The following is a 20,323-nucleotide window of genomic DNA, read 5'->3' as shown; positions in this document are numbered from 1 at the left end:
TCTTGACAGGATAAATTTCTTCACCAGTAAATTAACTGTCTGCAGTCATACCATTTAACACTCTTAAAAGGAAGACAACAAAATCCAGACTATCAATACATAGCATATCCACAATGCCTTACATATATTTACTGGGTATGGGGAAAAAAATAGGAAAATGTGAGCCATAAATAAAAGAAAAAAAAAATAAAAGAAACAACCTAATGAACATACAGAAGTTGGGATTAGAAGCAAGGTTTTAAAGTAGCTATCACAATCAAATTTGAAACATTCAAATGAAATTATGTGTGCCATGAGTGAATACAGAGTCTCTTGGCCTACAAGATCAAATCATTCAATTCTAAATGAAATCAACCCTGCGTATTCATTGGAAAGACGGATGCTGAAGCTGAAGCTCCAATACTTTGGCCACCTGATGTGAAGAGTTGAAAAGACTCTGATGCTGAGAAAGATTGAAGGCAAAAGGAGAAGGGGTCAGCAGAGGAAGAGATAGTTGGATAGCATCACCAACTCAATGGACATGAATTTAAGCAAACACCAGCAGACAGTGAAGGACAGAAAAGCCTAGAGTGCTACAGTCCATTGGGTCACAAACAGTCAGACGTGACTTAGAAACTGAACAACAATCATAAACATTTTGAAAAATTCACATGAAAAGATGTGTGCAATGAGTTGAATACATAGGCAACACAGAAGAGCAGTGTAAAACATTAAAAAAAAAAATGAGCCAAAGGAAATTCTAGATCTGAAAAACACAGTATCTCATTCATTTCTGCTCTGCCCCTAGCACACAATTGGGGCAGAGAACTTTCTACCTGAATAACTAATTGCTGCCATGAGTGACAGCCTTTTTTCTTAGATAGCTAGATCAGGCAGCTGCTCTCAGAATTTCTAATTTTAGTTTGAATGGTCAAGTAGTTGAATTTTGTTACCACTTTAGCTAGATCACATTCCAGATAAGCTAAATATATCTTTAGGTAAAATAAAGAATCTTATCATTTATTGTTGCCATTTAGAATAATGTGAGTTCCATATTGCAAACTGCAGACTTGCTAACTTTGGAGCATGATCTGTCCTTTGATTGGTGAAAAATATGCAAAATTAAGTTGGAGAAATAACACCCACATGAAAACAGCAAACAGTATTAGAGAATACTTATATGGGTTTTTATTTCAATCTTTAATATCAGTTGGGGAATGCTTTTCTCTAAGAGGCTTTAAAGTTTTTGGTCTGAGATGTAACCTGGGAAAAGTAGAACTAGAACAAGGACCTTGAAGACTTTGAAGTTGCCTTCTTGCAGCTAGGGTGGTTGCAAAGTCTCCAAGTGACAGTGCCAAAGAGCAAAGCGAGCTTTAATAAGGGAGAGCTCTGTGGCTTTGATGGACTTCATAGAAGAAGCGAGAACCATCAACTCTGATGTGTAAGTCGGGTTAGAAAGAAACTGAAAAATACAGCAACACTGGAACTTTTAATAAGTAAACCAAAGTCCACGTTTCTGCTTGTTCATCTTCTATATGATTTAGAAGAGGCAACTGAATTTCTGAGTCAGTTTCCTCATCTGTACAATAGAAATTATGAGACATACTTCTTGGAGTTGCTGAGAGAATGGAATCAGATAACATTTGTAAATGTCCTTACCACCCAGCTAGTTGCAGGGCTTTCCAGTTCGTCTTCCTTTAATGAATGAGTACAAAGGAGGACAGAGGTGTTCAGACATGTGTTTTGAGGCCAGTGAGGGATAAACAGGACCAGCTAAGACACAAGTGGTGCCATGATCAGAGTCAGCCCACCTGCTTATTGCCATGACCAAGTACATGCTTGATGTAGGAAGTGATGGGGAACCTCAGAAGTCCTAGCCCTTGGAATAATGCCCTTGGAAGTAGGGCATACATATGGTATCAGTCAATGGGCTGTGGCTCTGCAGATAAGAGAACCCAGCAAAGACCCCATGGCCTGTCAGTCTGACTCCCCAGACCCCCTCCCTGCTTCTCTGCCCTCTGTTTCCTTTCATCTCTATCAGGATCTGGACACCCATTAGCTGTGCCATCTTGACTATATTCCTTAACCTATTTTTACTTAGATTTTACTTCAATTTTCTTATTTGTAAAATGGGATGAGGGCTTCCCAGGTAGTGCTAGTGGTAAAGAATCTGCCTGCCAGTGCAGGAGATGCAAGAGACACGGGTTTGATCCCTTGATTGAGAAGATCCTCTGGAGTAGGAAATGACCACCCACTCCAGTATTCTTGCCTGGAGAATCCAATGGACAAAGGAGCCTGGTGGGCTACAGTCCATGGGGTCACAAGGAGTCAGATACAACTGAGCAAAGCCAACGGGTGGTAACTCCCATTCCTGCTCTTCTCCTTCTGTTTTTCCTTTCCTTCCACTCACATGTACATGACTTTGGTACTGACTGAGGACACTTTACATGGAGGAGGCCAGGTGGTAATCCCAAGCATCAGACAATTAGTTAGAATAGTGGCCTAGGGAATACAGTCAAAAAGGTAATAGTACACTTACTTCTGAAGAAACTGTACTTCTGAAGAAACTGCAGCATATGGGGATAAATTGTATCTGGGAGACGAGGTGATAACTGAGGCTGTAAAGCTGAGGTGTAGGATAAAAAGAAATGAGAGAAATAGAATTTGGGGACTCAGTTCCTGCTTATTCCTCATACCAGAGTCTTATGGCTTTGGACCATTGTACAGCTTAGCACATTTTTGATAGCTTGGGTCACAGGGAAGATTTATGAAAGCTTAATTTAAAATAAATTAGCTGTTATCACAAAGGAAGTTGGAGGAAAAAACCCTTAGCACTTAGGCATGTGCCCCATGGCTTACACTGGCAGTGGATAGATGATGACCCTAATGTCACACTCAGTTGGGTGACCTTGGTATTGGTGAAACCATTTTGAGGGAAAGGACTGGAATTAATGGCAAAACACACCCGCCCTTTGGTTCCTGTTATTGGCTCTGCATTACTGCAGGGCAAGCTGCCAACATTATGATTTCCTGTCTGTGACTCCAAAGGTCAGTCTTCTTACACTTCTTTATATCTTATGATGAGTCCGTGTTTCTGCCTTTTAATAATGAGCCACCACATAGTGAAACAAACACATTATCTAAAAAGCCCCTACTTGACCTTCATTTGGCAGGAAAATAACACTTGTAAAGGCCACTTTCTTGTTGCTATTTGTTAACCCAATTTTTGACACCATATTCATGCTCTCATGTTGCTTCATTCATCCATTCATTTTTTCCAAAACATACTTATTAAGCATCTATTTTATAAGATGTTTAATAAGAGATACTCTGAGTGTGCCAAAGAATTGATGCTTTTGAACTATGGTGTTGGAGAAGACTCTTGACTTGACTTCAAGGAGATCAAACCAGTCAGTCCTTAAGGAAATCAGTCCTGAATATTCATTGGAAAGACTGATGCTGAAGCTGAAGCCCCAATACTTTGGCCACCAGATGTGAAGAGATGACTCATTGGAAAAGACCCTGATGCTGGGAAAGACTGAAGACAGGGGGAGAAGGGGACAATGGAGAACTAGATGGCTGGATGGCATCACTGACTCAATGGACATGGATTTGAGATGGTGAAGGACAGGGAAGCCTGGCGTGCTGCAGTCCTTTGGGTCACAAAGAGTCAGACAGGACTGAGTGATTGAACAAGAACTGAGTGCTGGTTATACAGAGTGGTCAATATGGGGAGACCCAATCCTTGCCTCATAAAACTTAGTAACAACCTAAATGGGAAAATAATCTGCGAAAGAATAGATATGTGGATATGTATAACTGCATCACTTTGCTGTACACCTGAATCTAACACAAAGTTGTTCAACAACTGTGTGTGTGCTTAGTCATTCAGTCATGCCCACCTCTTTGCAACCCCATGGACTGTAGCCTGCCAGGCTCCTCTCTCCATGGAATTTTTCAGGCATGAATACTTGAGTGGGTTGCCAGTTCCTTCTCCAAGACAACTATACTCCAATATAATATTTAGAAGTTAAAAAAAGACTTACATTCCAGTGCAGGAGAGAGGCAATGAACATACAGATGATATCAGACATCGACTTGTGCTATGAAAAGTACAACTTGGTAGGAGGAATGAGAGTGGTAAGAGAATGGAGTTTCAGGATGAACAGGGTGAGCCTTTTTTTTTTTTCATTTTTGTATTTTATATCAGAGTGGGGCCAATTAACAATGTTGTGATAGTTTCAGGTGGACAGCAAAGTAACTCAGCTCTACACATACGTGTTTCCATTTTCCCCCAAATTCCCCTCCCATCCAGGCTGCCACATAACATTGAACAGAGTGCCCTGTGCTATATGGTGGACCTTGTTGGTTATCCATTTCAAATATAGCAGTGGATACGTGTAGATTCCAAGCTCCCTAACTAACCCTTCCCCTCAAAGACTGGACAGGGTAAGCCTTTCTGAAGAGATTTTTGAAAAGAGACTTGACAAAAGGGAGGGTTGAGTCACAGGTCTCTCTGTAGGAATCCAGTTACAGGCAGAGAGGCAAACAAGTACCAAGACCCTGAGTCAGGAGTGGGTTTTGTGTTTCAAAGGACAGCCAGAGACCCGTGTGCTCACCATTCAATAGGAGAGGAGGGAGCAGCCAGGTCATCTATTCTGGGTGTAACAGGAAGCCATTGGAGTCTAGTTTCCAGTGTCATAAATCTAACCTAGAGTTTTGATCAACTAACTATCTTGATTAAATACCATCCAGCAGAGAATGGCAATCTATTTATACGGCACCACCACCCTCCACTGCCACCACAAAAGTAGCTTCCAGTTTTACATTCAATAAAAAGAAATTCCCATCCCTGTTGACAGCTAGGGAAACCTACAGCCATTCTTTGGAAATATACAGCTACTTTGTTATTGTTGTTGTTTAATTGTCAAATCATGTCCATCTGTTTTGCAACCCCTTGGACTGTAGCCCACCAGGCACCTTTGTTCATGGGATTTTGCAGGCAAGTTTACTGAAGTGGATTGGCAGCTCCTTCTCCAGGGGATTTTCCTGATCCAAGTATTGAACCCTTGTCTCCTGTATTGGCAGGCAGATTCTTCACCACTAAGCCACCTGGGAAACCCATATGGCTATGGATTGTTGTTGTTATTCAGTCTCCATATGGCTATGGTTGTAGTTTTATTCAGTCTCCTAGTCGTGTCCACCTCTTCGTGACCCCATGGACTGCAGCACACCAGGCTTTCCTGTCCTTCACCATCTCCTGGAGTTTGCTCAAACTCATGTCCATTGAGTCAGTGATGCCATCCAACCATCTCAGCCTCTGTTGTCCCCTTTTCCTCCTACCCTTAATCTTTCCCAGTATCAAGGTCTTTTCTAATGAGTCGGCTCTTTGAATCAGGTGGCCAAAGTATTGGAGTTTCAGCTTCAGCATCAGTCCTTCCAATGAATATTCAAGATTGATTTCTTTATGATTGACTGGTTTGATCTCCTTGCAGTCTAAGGGACTCTCAAGAGCCTTCTCCAGCACCACATATCAAAAGCATCAATTCTTTGGCACTCAGCCTTCATTATGGTCCAACTCACATCCATACATGACTACTGGAAAAACCATAACTTTGACTATATGGACCTTTACTGTCAAAGTCTTGTCTCGGCTTTTTAATATGCTGTATAAGTTTGTCATAACTTTTCTTCCAAGGAGCAAACACCGTTTAATTTCATGGCTTCAGTCACCATCTGCAGTGATTTTGGAGCCCAAGAAAATAAAGTCTGTCACCGTTTCCACTGTTTCCCTATACATAGCTATTTAGAAGCCATGAATTCCAGACATAAAACACTGGACTGTATCTAACACTGAGAAATACCTGTTCAATTTCAAACAAGCTATTCCTCCCTTTAAAACAGAAAAATCATTCTTCCCCTTAATAAATAGACGAAAGCCAATGATCATGTAAACAACTGTCATTTTAAGCACCATGAAGAATCCTTTCCAAACTTCAGATACTGTCAGGCTACATGGGTTGCATGACAGGACTGGGTATTTTAGAAAGTATACATCTAAAATTACTCTTTCTAGGAGGACAGGAGTAATGTGCTTGCAATTATTGTTTCTTTTATTTATTTATTTAAATTAATTGTTATTATAGTTGCTTTAAAATGTTCTGTTAGTTTCTACTGTAAAGCAAAGTGATGCAGTTATACATAAATCCCCTCCCTTTTGGACTTCCTTCCCATTTAGGTCACCACAGAGCTCTGGGTGGAGTTCCCTATGCTCTACAGAATATTCTCATTACTTATCTATTTTATACATAATATCAATAGTGTATATAGTTCAATTCCAATCTCACAATTCCCCCCCACCCCTGTGCCTTTTTCCCTTGGTATCCATACATTTGTTCTCTACATCTGTGTCTCTGTTTCTCTTTTGCAAATAAGATCATCTATACCATTTTTCAGAGAAGGAAATGGCAACCCACTCCAGTATTCTTGCCTGGAGAATCCCATGGACAGAGGAGCCTGGTGGGCTCCTGTTCATGGGGTCGCACAGAGTCGGACACAACTGAAGTGCCTTAGCATGCATGCATGCATTGGAGAAGGACATGGCAACCCATTCCAGTATTCTTTCGTGGAGAATCCCAGGGACAGAGGAGCCTGGTGGGTTGCCGTCTATGGGGTCACACAGAGTCAGACACAACTGAAGCGACTTAGCAGCAGCAGCAGCATACCATTTTTCTAGATTCCACACACATGTATTAATATACAGTGTTTGTTTTTCTCTTTATGACTTACTTAACCTAAACATCCATCAACAGAAGAATGGAAAAATAAGATGTAGTACATATATACAAATTAATATTACTCAACCATTTTAAATGGAATAAAATTGGGTCATTTATAAGATGTTGATGGACCTAGAGAGTGCCATACAGAGTGTGTGTGCGATTATGACTCATAGAAATATATGGCAACAGTGGCCTGCATTGCCTTTTGGAGATGCGACATAATTATTTGCTTAAACCCATCCCTTCTATCTCTTTAATCACCCTCATCCCCACTGGAAAATTCTCACTATTGGAGAGCCAACTATGTTGGCAGAAATGTCCATCACAAATGAAGCATTATGCAAATAAAAGGAAACCTATGTATGTATGTGTGTGTGTGTGTATATATATGGACAGAGGAGCCTGGTGGGCTATATACAGTCCATGGGGGTCATAAAAAGTCAGACATGACTGAGGGGCTACGACTTTTCTTCCTTTATGATATATGCATATCATATATATATATACGGGCTTCCCTGGTAGCTCAGACAGTAAAGTGTTTGCCTACAATGAGAGAGACCGGGGTTCAATCCCTAGGTCAGGAAGATCCCCGGGAGAAGGAAATGGCAACCCACTCCAGTGTTCTTGCCTCCAGGGGATCTTCCCGACCCAGAGATCAAACCCAGGTCTCCCGCATTGTTGGTAGACACTTTACCGTCTGAGCTACCAGGGAAGCCCAAATATATATATGATATGTATATATCCTAAAGGAAGAAAAGTCATAGTCCCTCAGTCATGTCTGACTTTTTGTGACCCCCAAGGACTGTATAGCCCGCCAGGCTCCTCTGTCCATAAACATTTATTTGTATATATATATGGCTTCCCAGATGGTGCTAGTGGTAAAGAACCCACCTGCCAATGCAGGAGATATAAGAGACTGGGTTTGATCCCTGAGTCAGGAAGATCCCCTAGAGGAGAAAATGGCAACCCCCTCCAGTATTCCTGCCTGGAAAATCCCATGGACAGAGAAGCCTGGCAGATTACAGTCCATAGTGTCACAAAGAGTCAGGCAAAACTAGACAATTTAGCATGCATAAACATATATATGTATATGTATGTATTTTAAAAAGGAAAACAGCTACTTAGGAGAATTATAACTTAGAAAATACAGAATCTTCAGTCTTTGTGTCCTATCACTAGTTTAGGCCAAAATCACAACTGTCCCAACAGCTCTGTAATTGTTCCACGTCCAGTTTTGTATCTCCTTGGCCAAAATCTTCCTACAGTGCCCTGTGCCTTCTTCTGTCAGATGGTGTTTCCAGACCCATCCTACTCAGAGACCTTGTGCATCAAGGGTCTCTCTGATCTGAGTTGTTGACTGAGCCATGGTACTTTGGATAAGATCTGTTTTCTAGTCTTTAAAACTGGAATCATAATTTCCATTCATTGCTTTGTCCATTCAGCAAACATTTGCAGAATACTTTCTGTGTTCCCGCACTGTACTGTGTGCTGGGGTGTGACGGTCTGCAAGAAAAGGATGGTTCTTGTATCCCCAAGGATGCAGCCAGGTGTGGGAGGCGGGAATTTAACCAAGCAACACCAAACTTCTGTGGCTATGACAGGGTAATGCAGGATGATTCTGGGGAGGCATTTAGCTATGACAGGGTAATGCAGGATGATTCTGGGGAGGCACTTAGCATTTCAGGCTAAGTGAAATTTGAGCTGAGATGTAAATAATAATTATTGATAATATGTTAAAGAAATACAGAAGCCTATGTGAAGACCCTGGAGAAGAGAATGCAACCCACTCCAGTATTCTTTCCTGGAGAATCCCATGGACAAAGGAGCCTGGCAGGCTACCATCCATGGGGTTGCACAGAGCTGGACATGACTGAAGTGACTTAGCATGCATGTGAAGAACCAGGGGGACCCAGAGAATACATAGAATAGGGTAAGCCCTGCAAGAGAAGACTATCAAGAGATGCAGCTGGAGATTGAGGACCCAAGTCATAAGGAGACTTCAAAATATTCTGAGAGTTTGGATTATGTCCAGAAACAATGTGATGGACTGATGATGTTAATCACAGAAGTCCCATCACGTGATTAGTGTCTTTGAAGGATTTTTCACCTGACTGTGTGCTGAATGCTTTCAAGTGGGCCAGAAGGCAGCACATATCCCAGGTAGGAAGTTGTTTCAGAAATCCAGATAAGAGCCAATTTTCACCTTGTGTCAGCTTAAATTCCTACTGAAAGCAGTGTTAGTCACAGGTTTGGCTGTAGATCATTTATTCAATGTGTAATGCCTGAAACCCAGAGTGAAAGAATGAAGGGAAATGAGATCAAGAAAGGAGGGGGAAAATCTATAAAATTGCTTTAATGAGCTAGTTGCTGCTGTGGTCAACTGGGCTCATTCCTTCTGGGAACCTTCCAAGGAATCACACGGAACAGTGGTTCTCAAAGGTGATGTCTCGACCCACAGCATTATCTGAAACTCATTCAGTCAGTTCAGTTCAGTTGCTCAGTCACATCTGACTCTTTGTGACCCCATGGACTGCAGCACACCAGGCTTCCCTGTCTATTACCTACTCCTGGAACTTGCTCAAACCCATGTCCATTGAGTAGGTGATGCCATCCAACCATCTCATCCTCTGTCATCCCCTTCTCCTCCTGCCTTCAGTCTTACCCAGCATCAGGGTCTTTTCTAATGAGTCAGTTCTTCACATCAGGTGGCCAAAGTATTGGAGTTTCAGCTTCAGTATCAGTCCTTCCAGTGAATATTCAGGGATGATTTCCTTAAGGATTAACTGGTTTGCTTTCCTTGCTGTCCAAGGGACTCTCAAAAGTCTTCTCCAACACTACAGGTCAAAAACACCAATTCTTCATTGAGAATTCTTCGTTAGAATGAGAAATCATTAGAAAAGGCAGAATCTTGGATCCTGCCTTAGACCTACTGAGTCAAAACTTCTAGGGACATGGTTCAGCAACTTGGGTTTTAATAAATGCTTTGGGTGATGCTGATGCCTTCTGGTGTGAGTGAGTGTTACATTAGAGGAGGCCCTGAGACAGCAGAGACTCCTTTCTTGGTGTGTTTCCATGGCAAAATGCATGGAGCTGTCCAGCCTGGGGTACTGAAACCAGATGGATGGAGACACTTCACCACACATCCTGTCCATCCATCATGACTAGGCCATGGCAGTGAAAAGGAAGAGAATCTGAGGATAGGTGACACATTTTGAGAGAAGGTCATTAGTACCTGATGTTGTTGCTGTTCTGTCGCTCAGTCGTGTCTGACTCTTTGTGACCTCATGGACTGCAGTACACCAGTCTTCTCTGTCCTGTACCTGATTCCAGGAGATTGAAGAGAGCATATGAAAGAATTCTCAATTTTATGAGCCATTTCCATCTGTAATTGCCTTATACTTACAAGATGTCAGTGGTTATTTTCCATGTAAACCTCTTTGATAAGTTTTTAAATAACATTTCTTTGGGTTAGAACCAAATTGAGGGAGGGGAGGGATCATGGATCAGTGATAATTAGACATTCTTCCAGAGGAATTCCTCTGTCCATTTGATGAGGGATTCAGTGCTCTTAGCAAAATTTCAACCAAATAAACATAGAATGTAGACGATCATTTTTTTACCTACCATCCTGGACAGAATGATTCTGACATGATGTCTTAAACTTTGCAATCTACCCTTGTGATTGTTAGGTTAATTTTGCTAAAAAAAAAAAAAAACAAAAAACAAAAAACTTTGCTTTATAAAATCTCCAGCCTTTTGTTTTCTTAGAAAATTTTCTCACCATGAGACAGACATCCCTTATCACCTTATTTTCAATATATTTAGATTGTATTGAGTACACTTGTCTCAGAACACCATCTAGTGAAGTAAAATTGCTCATTATGAGAAGACCTATTGGCTGTGCAAATATTTAATTTGCAGATTGGAAACTGTTCATGATATGTTAAAGCTGGACATACCTGCATATACTAAATTAACCAACACTCCTACAACACTTTATATCTTCCAGGTACTAAGAATTATTATAATCTTAACTCATATTATCCCCATACCAATTTTATAAAATGAATCCCCAGCTTACAGATGAGGAAATAAAAGCTAAGAAACATTTGACAACTTACACAAGATGACCCACTTAGAAGCAGCAAAGTTGGAGAGCGAGCCCAGGTGTTTAGCCTTTGGCTCTGTGCTCTTAGCTGTCACCCTCTGCTGTTTCTTTGAGAAACACAGCAATGAGTTCCATCTCTAGCTGCTTCCTGTTTTGATGTCAGTTCCACCTTCTTGGCTGTTTTATGGGTAAAGTAACGTTCACTATGGCTTATGCCATTTCAGTGTGCTTCTAAAATCCTAACTAACATAGACTCTAACCTCCCTGGGCTTCCCAGGTGGCACTAGTGGTAAAGAACCTGCCTGCCAATGCAGGAGACACAAGAGAAGTGGGCTTTATCCATGGGTCAGGAAGATCCCCTGGAGTAGGAAATGGCAACACGTTCCAGTATTCTTGACAGGGACATCCCATGGACAGAGGAGCCTGGCAGGCTACAGTCCACGGGGCCACAGAGAGTAGGACGTGACTGGAGGGACTAGGCACAAGCACAGCCTTCTCCTCAGTCCATTTCTCATGGTGGCTGGAATTCCTATATATCTATAACACATGAGCCCACGTTTCTGTCTCTAAATGAAGAACTCTGGAAATTGCAAAGCAGAGAAGATTAGCCTTATGAGGAATTGTGGAAAGAAGAGGAAGAACCCCCACATTTGTTAAATATTTAGTCAATGGTTGACGTGATCCATGTCCTTTCATATAACCTTGTGACTGCCACATTAAAAATCCATCCTACAATTAGCCACGAATCTGCTGAAAGAGATTTCTGGGTTCTAATACCTTTAGATGCTACCTCTCCTAGGAAAAATCTGTTTCTTCTCTTTAAGAGAAGACTGGAATAATCTAAAATCACAGTCAGTTCAGTTCAGTCGCTCAGTCATGTCCAACTCTTTGTGACCCCATGAATCGCAGCACTCCAGGCCCCACTGTCCATCACCAACTCCCGGAGGTCACTCAAACTCACGTCCGTCGAGTCAGTGATGCCAAGTAACTTAACTCAAAACACTTGCTTTCTCTTAGCAGGTATGTTTTAAGCAAAGTACATGTGTATATTTTGCATAGGGATGGTGTTTTTTTTTTTTTTTTCAGCATCCCACAAAACTCATCAAATAAGCAGTTCCTTAATCTATATATTTTTAAATAGGTACTCTATAAAGTCATCTTGGCTCCTCGATTCAACTGGCTTCCATAGTCCCCTTTTGGCACAGAAGGCATATTGATGTCAGGAATAATGGTCCATGTGCCTTCATCAGACTTTTAGAAAAAGTTCAATACCATGTTGTGTTCTTTATTGCCTTTAGGAAGAGCCTATTAATCCTCCCTTTGTCTCCTGTTAGAGGAAGAATAGATACTCGATGCTTTAAACCTTTCACACCCAAGAGTGGATCCCTGAAGATTTGCCATTACACAAATCAAAAACAAAATGTCACATTCCCTTGGTTTAGTCAAACTGCCACACTCCAGAATCCAGCGTCCCCCAGTTCAAGTCAACTTCCGTCTGCATTAGCTCACTGATATAATAAGACAAATCACCGGCTCTGGGATTACGTCCTCAGATGGTTCCTAATTACAAATCCTATGCTTTATTTCCCCACATCTGTAAAGCGTTCTTTGTGGTTTCCCATATGTTAAAATTCTTGAATTTCTTTAAATCACACCTTTGATAAGTTGCAGTGTTGTCTGAATTACTGCTGACTTTTCTCTCTTTTTCAGTTCCTCCCAAGTTTGTGGTTCAACCACGGGACCAGGATGGGATTTATGGCAAGGCTGTCATCCTCAATTGCTCAGCTGAGGGTTACCCTGTACCCACCATCGTGTGGAAATTCTCTAAAGGTATGAAGTCACTTGGTTTGCTTCTTATCTATCAAACGTATGGTATATTCTATAGCAGCAGTCCCCAGCTTTTTTGGCAGGAAGAACCGGCTTCGTGGAAGACAGTTTTTCCACGGATGGGAGAAGTGGCACTGATGGTTTCCGGATGACTCTAAGGTGTTACATTTACTGTGCACTTGATTTCTACTACTATTACCGCAGCTCCACCTCAAGTCACCAGTCCTAGAGGTTGGGGCCCCTGTTTTAAAAGGCCAAAAATGAGCATTTCTTCCAAAGATGTTTCTCACAAACATATCCTTCCTCACCTCCACCAAGTGTGTACATCCTTGTGTACACCCCTAGTAAACACCTGAGTGTTTTCATTTGGGCCATGAAGTGTTGCTGGAGAGACCCTGTTGGGGAGGCAGGTTATTCACACACTGTTTCAGCACCTGTGGAAGCTCTCTGTTGACCACCTATACTGGACAACAGTGATCTGCTTGGAGACCCCATACACGTGGAGAAACAAATATAAACTGTCAGAATTACTCATTGTTGGAAATTGCTGCTGCTGCTAAGTCTCTTCAGTCGTGTCCGACTCTGTGTGACTCCATAGACAGCAGCCCATGAAGCTCCCCCGTCCCTGGGATTCTCCAGGCAAGAACACTGGAGTGGGTTGCCATTTCCGTTTCCAATGCATGAAAGTGAAAAATGAAAGTGAAGACACTCAGTCATGTCTGACTCAGCCATCCCATGGACTGCAGCCTACCAGGCTCCTCCATCCATGGGATTTTTCAGGCAAGAATACTGGAGTGGGGTGCCATTGCCTTCTCTGAAATTATTTCCCCAGTATTTAGATAAGTAAAGTTAGGTGGCTTTAGAAGGTTAAAATAGAACTAGTTTGTTTTATTTACCTAGATAACATAGATATAAAACATCATCTGGGTATTATCTTCTTAAAAACAAACTTTCACCCTTAATCATACTTTCTCTTCAAAGGCACAGCATAATTTCCCCGTATCAAGTAACATCGTAAACATTACATAAATAAAAATGGGCAGTGTGGAAACCAATGAGGGAACCATTCTAGACATGGTAAAAATCATTTTTGTCTATTTTATCACCTTCTCCAGGAAAGTTTCCTTAACTGTTTGCTGCTGCTGCTAAGTCACTTCAATTGTTTCTAACTCTTTGTGACCCCATGGACTGTAGCCCGCCAGGCTCCTCTGTCCATGGGATTCTCCAGGCAAGAATACTGGAGTGGGTTGCCGTTTCCTTCTCCATAGAATCTTCCTGGCCTAGAGATTGAACCTGATCTGCAGCATTGCAGGCAGATTCTTTACCATCTGTGCCACCAGGGAAGCCCTTTTCCAGGAAGGTTTCCTTAACTATGCTTACAAATATATTGGAAATTCTCTTTCCTTTCTCATTCACATGTCTTGATTCAGTAACTTATTTATTAAGCAGTTGAAGGCCAATATGTATCAATAGGATAAATAAGAAAACAACAAGTAAATAAGTAAATAGTGACATTTTTTCTAACAATCTAAGGCTTAACATATGTAGCATGTTGCACTTTCTTGTGGAAGTAACAACAATTGAAGAAAAGCAAATGGCATTCTTGCCGCATAGTCGGCTTGAATGTATTTCCCTTAGGAAGAAGGAGAAGAGGGAGGAAAGAGAGGGATAGACACCATTTTGTTGGGGGCAGAATCAGTTAAATTTGTTTAAATCCCTTAGATTACTGCCCTGCAGCATGCCACATACATTGTCCACATGAAAAACAGTTTATCCCAGAATAAAATCCTGTTATTCAGAATATCTGCCCAATCCCTTTTTATTTGGGGCCATGCTTATAGCTGAATGTTGCATTACATGGAAACAAACAGTATATATTTGATTTAATGTAGTTTATATAGATGTGCAGGGAGCTTCCCAGGTGGCACAATGGTAAAGAATCCACCTGCCATTGCAGGAGATGCAAGAGACTCGAGTTCTTTCCCTTAGTTAGAAAGATCCCCTGGAGAAGGAAATGGCAACACATCCCAGTATTCTTGCCTTGCCTGAAAAATTCCATGGACAGAGGAACCTGATATGTTACAGTCCATGGGGTAACAGAGAGTCGGACATGACTGAGCAACTGAGCACACAGCAAAAGATACCATGACCACACTGAAGGCTCTTGGTCTGAACTGACCCAGGACACACTGGAAGGTATCAGGGCAGTATACATACTGACCAGCAGGATGAGGCTGTGTGTGTCTTGCACCCTTGCCAGCTCGATAATATCCTTTTCTCCCTAAACTTTACTTTGTGATCAGATCAGATCAGATCAGATCAGTCGCTCAGTCGTGTCCGACTCTTTGTGAACCCATGAATCGAAGCACACCAGGCCTCCCTGTCCATCACCAACTCCCGGAGTTCACTGAGACTCAAGTCCATTGAGTCAGTGATGCCATCCAGCCATCTCATACTTTGTGATGGGTGAACGTTTTAATTTACAAATGTACATTACTAATGATGTTTGCAACATTTTATCCTTTGTTTACAAACCATTTCTGTTTCCCCTTTGGGGAATTTCTTGTTCATGTTACTTGCATACTTATCTCCATATCTCATTTAGTTATAAGATTTTTCATAGATTAAATAACCCTATGTCAGTTATGAGTGTTACAGACGTCTTATGCCTTCCCATCACTGGTGTGCAAATTAAATTATAAAAGCCTCTTTATCTTTGAGCTTCATATACAATTTAAAATCATTAAAGAAAAATCAACAATTGCAGCAAACAATTTTTTAAAGTTAAAATTCCCCTTTAAATACATCAATCAAAGATAATCAAAGATAAATACTATAAACTCTTTTACCTAGTTTTTCAGACCTGTCCCCTGGCAAATATACATATATAGATCTGTAGATAAACATATAATTTGGAGTCTTTAAAAAATTGCAAGCACATTCTTCTTCCTGACCCATAATCTTTCTTCAGTTCACAATAGGCAATGAATGTCTTTCCAGGGCAGCAAATATGGGTTCAATGTGACTTTTTAATGTCTCTGTCAAGTTTACAGTCATATATCAATAAGTACATCTAAGTTCTCCTGCCTTTGTTAGGACTGAATTCAGTGACTTAATGCCACATGGGTTTACTCCTTTCTCCAGTGGATCTTTCTGACCAAGGAATCGAACTGGGGTCTCCTGCATTGCAGGCAGATTCTGAGCCACAAGGAAAGCTGTATCATAAGAGGAGCCGGGTATAGCTAGGTCAGGAGTAGTTTTTCTCCCGTCAATCATCAGGGACCCACGCTGTTAACATTTGTCTCTTCTGCCATTCTACCAAAGCATTGGCCACCATTAAGCAATGGCCATTGAGGTCTGGTGGCCACTTCTGCATTTCCATGGAGAAGCAGGAGTACAGAGAGAGGGCTGTCACAGCCACCTGAGTCAGTTCCCTCTAAGGACCTCTCCAGAATGTGTCATAAATTGCTTCTGCTCACATCTCACTGGTCTGTTTGCCCCTCACCATTGGGTGTCTGCAGGCTGTGTCACAGCTAAATACGGCCATCGTGACTGCAACCCTAGCTACTTCGCTAAGTAAGAAGAGAAGGTAGATGCTTGGCAACCAGGTGTGTCCAACACTACTGTTGGAATTGTGTTTGTTTTTTCCAGTTGTTCACTATTATTAAAGTGTCACAGTGACTTCCATCTCATTGGTCTCTGTATATGTGTTTATTTTTTTCTCTGTGGATAAACTTCTATAAGTAGAATTACTGGTTCAAAGAGTAAGTAATTTCTATAGATTTCCATACGTACTGGCCACTTGTCATCATTTTGTTCATTTATACTCCTTCCTGAAGTTTATAGTACTGCCTGTTTCTTATGATGAAAATATTACTACATATTATTATGCTTGTTTTTTTTAATATTTGCAATATAATGAGGAAGTTGTATATTATTATTATATTTATGCAAATGATAAAGATGTGTCTTAAGAAAAATTTAGTCTTGCTTATGGAATGTGTTTCCCATAATCAAATAGTCACTAAGATCTTAAGTGCAGTTCCCCTATATGTGACCAAAAAAAATGAAAAAAAAAAAAATAGATTCAAGCTGTTTCTCTGAGAGTTTCAACAGTTTAATCCTGAGGCTGCAGAATTCCAGAGTAAATTGCAGTGGTTTAAGGGCAGCTATTACAGAAATGAAGCAGTCTTTGCTGAAAAATAATGTTATTACATTCTTGACCTTGGGTCTGGATTCACAACATCTAAGATATTCACTTCTGTCTCCCGATTTTTTTATTTTGTATTTTATATGAACAAACAAAACCTCTTGTCTAAAGGAGATTTAGGGGGAAAAAAATCAAGGTTTAATACTATGGTGGGCCTCACCTGTGTGTCAAGAAATCCATAGCTAAGCAAATGTATGTCATTTATTATGGAGGAAATGGGTTTCAACTGCTGTCCTGGGGACTGGGACATCCCCTTTTTAGCTGCTGAGGGGTGAAGAGGGGCTGCTGATGCAAGAGATAACTGATGCTCCCGCCCGTGGGCTGCCTGGACATCTTTAGCTCTGTAGTGTTAGTCACTCAGTCATATCCGACTCTTTGAGACTTCAAGACCACAGCCTGCCAGGTTCCTCTGTCCATGGGATTCTCCAGGCAAGAATAATGGAGTGGGTAGCCATGCCCTTCTGCAGGGGATCATCCTGACCCAGGGATTAAATCCACGTCTCCTGTATTGCAGGCAGATTCTTTACTATCCAAGCTCTCTGGCTGCCCACAAATAGGGTTATGCTGACCTCCAGGGAAGCTTGGATTGTAGGAGGTTCCAAGGACAAGAGTCAGAACACATCTGGTGTAGGGGGTGAGAGAGCTATAGGGAGTAATTTCCATTTAAAATAGGGTTATCAGAGAAGGCCCCATAGGAAGGTAATGTTTGAGCAGAAACTTAGAAGAAATTGCAGACAAACCACGTGCACATCTGCAGGGAGCTCTGAAGGTCAAGGGACCAAAACCAACAACAGAAGTGGATTTGTACCTGGAATGTTCCAGAAGAACCAAGGAGGACACTTAAGCTGGGTCCTGTCACCCACTGTGGGATGAGTGAAAAGAGGTTCTGGAGATTGCAGCAGGTCAGATGGGTGGTTTCAAAGGTGTGGTTTCATCTGGGGGCAGTGGGATCAGCATCATCGTGCCAGCAGCACTCTCCTTTCTTCCGCCACCTGTGGACTCCAGAGCTGTTGGAGTAATTAGGAGATGCCTAGCGTTTTCAAAGGACCCCACTGGCCCTGCTGTTGAGAGCAGCGTGTGTGGGGAGCTGGAACTGTAGCTGGAGATCCGATAGGAGGCCTTTGCTGTCATGTGGCTTGGATGAGCTGTCAAGGAGGGACAGGTAGTTGATTTCTGAATTGATCTGGCTGGTGGACCAGATGTCGGAGAGAAAGGGAGTCAAACAGGATGCCTGGGTCTTTAAGAGTAGTGGAGATGCCCCTTCCTGAGACAGAGAATTGCCTGGGATCCATACTAGGAGTTCAATCCTCAGTCTCAGTAGAGATGACCCAATTTCCAGTAGTATTAATATAAGCAATGATACATTTTCCAAGTATGCTAATTTTTTTAATCAATGAATGCTTTCTCCAGGTCAGGTCTCATTCCTTCCACGTTCTGCTCAGCCACTGCATGCCCCACTCTGGCATCACCTCAGTTCTATGTGAAATCGAGCCCCTGTTCGTCGCTGGTCCATCAGCTATACACAGTTTTTCCAATGAGGAATATTCCAAGTTCTTTCTTCATAATGGCTTGCGTCTCACCTTTTTGCACATAAAGTGAGTTTAGCCGGTGGCAGGTGGGAGCTTGTATTATTTCCTGGGAGGGAACAGAAGTTGCCTGATTTCCCCGAAGAAAGGACTTTTGAAGTCCAGGGCTTCCCTTATAGCTCAGTTGGTAAAGAATCTGCCTGCAATGCAGGAGACCCAGGTTCAATTCCTGGGTTGGGAAGATTCCCTGGAGAAGGAAATCACAACCACTCCAGTATTCTTGCCTGGAGAATCCCATGGGCAGAGGAGCCTGGCAGGCTAAGGTCCATAGAGATGGACATGACTGAAGCGACTAAGCACACAAATGTATAGTCTATGCCCTGATGTTATCCATGTGGGGCCATAATCCCCCAGATGGGGCATGCCTGTTAAATATGTAGATTCAAATTGTCTTTTATGTAAGAAAATTCATCTTGAATCATGTCTGTAATGATTTGTTTTCCTTTACACTTTGCATGTATGTGTGTGTAACTTCAGAGTTTATTTCAAGTCACAGAAAGTATACCAACTAAGATAATGGAATGAATAGATTTCACTCTCAGAGAAGATGATGAGAGTTACCTGGCACCCATTTGAGTTGTTTAAGGATTAGTTAGCGTGTGGAAGTCATCTTTTTTTGCAACATTCAACAAAGTTATGGAATTATTTTCCATATTTGTTTCCAGGTATTTTTGGAAACCTTTTATGGTATTTAGTAGATTTCTGTCTTTGGTCCTTTGAGATCAGGAAGTCCTGCCTCTGTTTAGGAGGCAGCACAGCAACCTGGGTCTCCATTATGATGTCACTGGATCTCTTCCATCTGTCTTTCAGAGGCTGTCCCTTTATCTCTGATTCTTTTTTTTTTTTTTAACTTATTGGGCTTCCCATTTGGGGCTTCCCTTGTGGCTTAACTGGTAAGAAATCCACCTGCAATGCGGGAGACCTGGGTTTGATCCCTGGGTTGGGAAGATCCCCTGGAGGAGGGAAAGACTACCCACTTCAGTATTTTGGCTTGGAGAATTCCATGGTCACACAACTGAGTGACTTTCACTTCACTTCACTCCCATTTTAATTTGCTTGATATTTTTTTCATGTCTATTTTCTTGTCTTTCCCCCCACAAAATCTGTTCTCCTCTATGCTCTCTCCAAATTTGCCTGTATTTTTGTGATTTTACTTTTTCCTTTCTTTCTCCAGTTCTGCTAGCTCATTTCCTTCTCTCTTGAGCTCCTGCTTCACAGACAAGTAGCTATTGTATTCACAGATTTCATCTCTATCATGGCATTTTTCTGAGGAGATTTCCTTGTCTAATTTCTCTTTCTGTTTTATTCTTCCATCTTCCTCATAGTATCTTTGCCAGATGCTAGCTTCCTAGCATCAATTGTGAAATGATCAATTGTGAAATGATTGCAATTGTATGGTAGCTTGAGCATTCTTTGGCAATGCCTTTCTTCAGGATTGCACAGAACACTGACCTTTTCCAGTCCTGTGGCCATTTCTGAGTTTTCTAAACATACTTTAACAACATTTTCTTTTAGGATTTTAAGTAGCTCAGCCTGGATTCCACCACCCCCACTAGCTTTGTTTGTAGTAATATTTCCTAAGGCCCACTTGACTTCACACTCCAGGCAGTCTGGCTCTAGGTAAGTGACCACACCATCATGGTTATTTGAGTGATTAAGACTTTTTCTATGTAGATCTTCGGTGTATTCTCACCAACTCTTCTTAATTTCCTCTGCTTCTGTTACGTCTTTGCTGTTTCTGTCTTTTATTGTGCCCATCTTTGCATGAAATGTTCCCTCGGTATCTCAGATCCTCTTAAAGAAATCTCTGTTGTCATCATCATCATCATTG

At 41.6% G+C, this 20,323-nt stretch overlaps 1 protein-coding gene across 1 annotated transcript in view; it reads left to right on the top strand.

Annotated features, from left to right (window-relative positions):
- The window catches only part of DSCAM (DS cell adhesion molecule), an 859,941-nt gene that overhangs the window by 592,543 nt on the left and 247,075 nt on the right, over positions 1 to 20,323 (top strand). The window contains 1 exon segment of the mRNA XM_027551145.1: positions 12,580 to 12,699. Within this exon segment, the coding sequence (XP_027406946.1) occupies positions 12,580 to 12,699 (120 nt within the window).

This window comes from Bos indicus x Bos taurus, chromosome 1, assembly GCF_003369695.1.
Source record: "Bos indicus x Bos taurus breed Angus x Brahman F1 hybrid chromosome 1, Bos_hybrid_MaternalHap_v2.0, whole genome shotgun sequence".
Taxonomy (NCBI): Eukaryota; Metazoa; Chordata; class Mammalia; order Artiodactyla; family Bovidae; genus Bos; species Bos indicus x Bos taurus.
The sequence above is the reverse complement of the archived record's forward strand: the minus strand, read 5'-3'. Positions and strand labels throughout refer to the sequence as shown.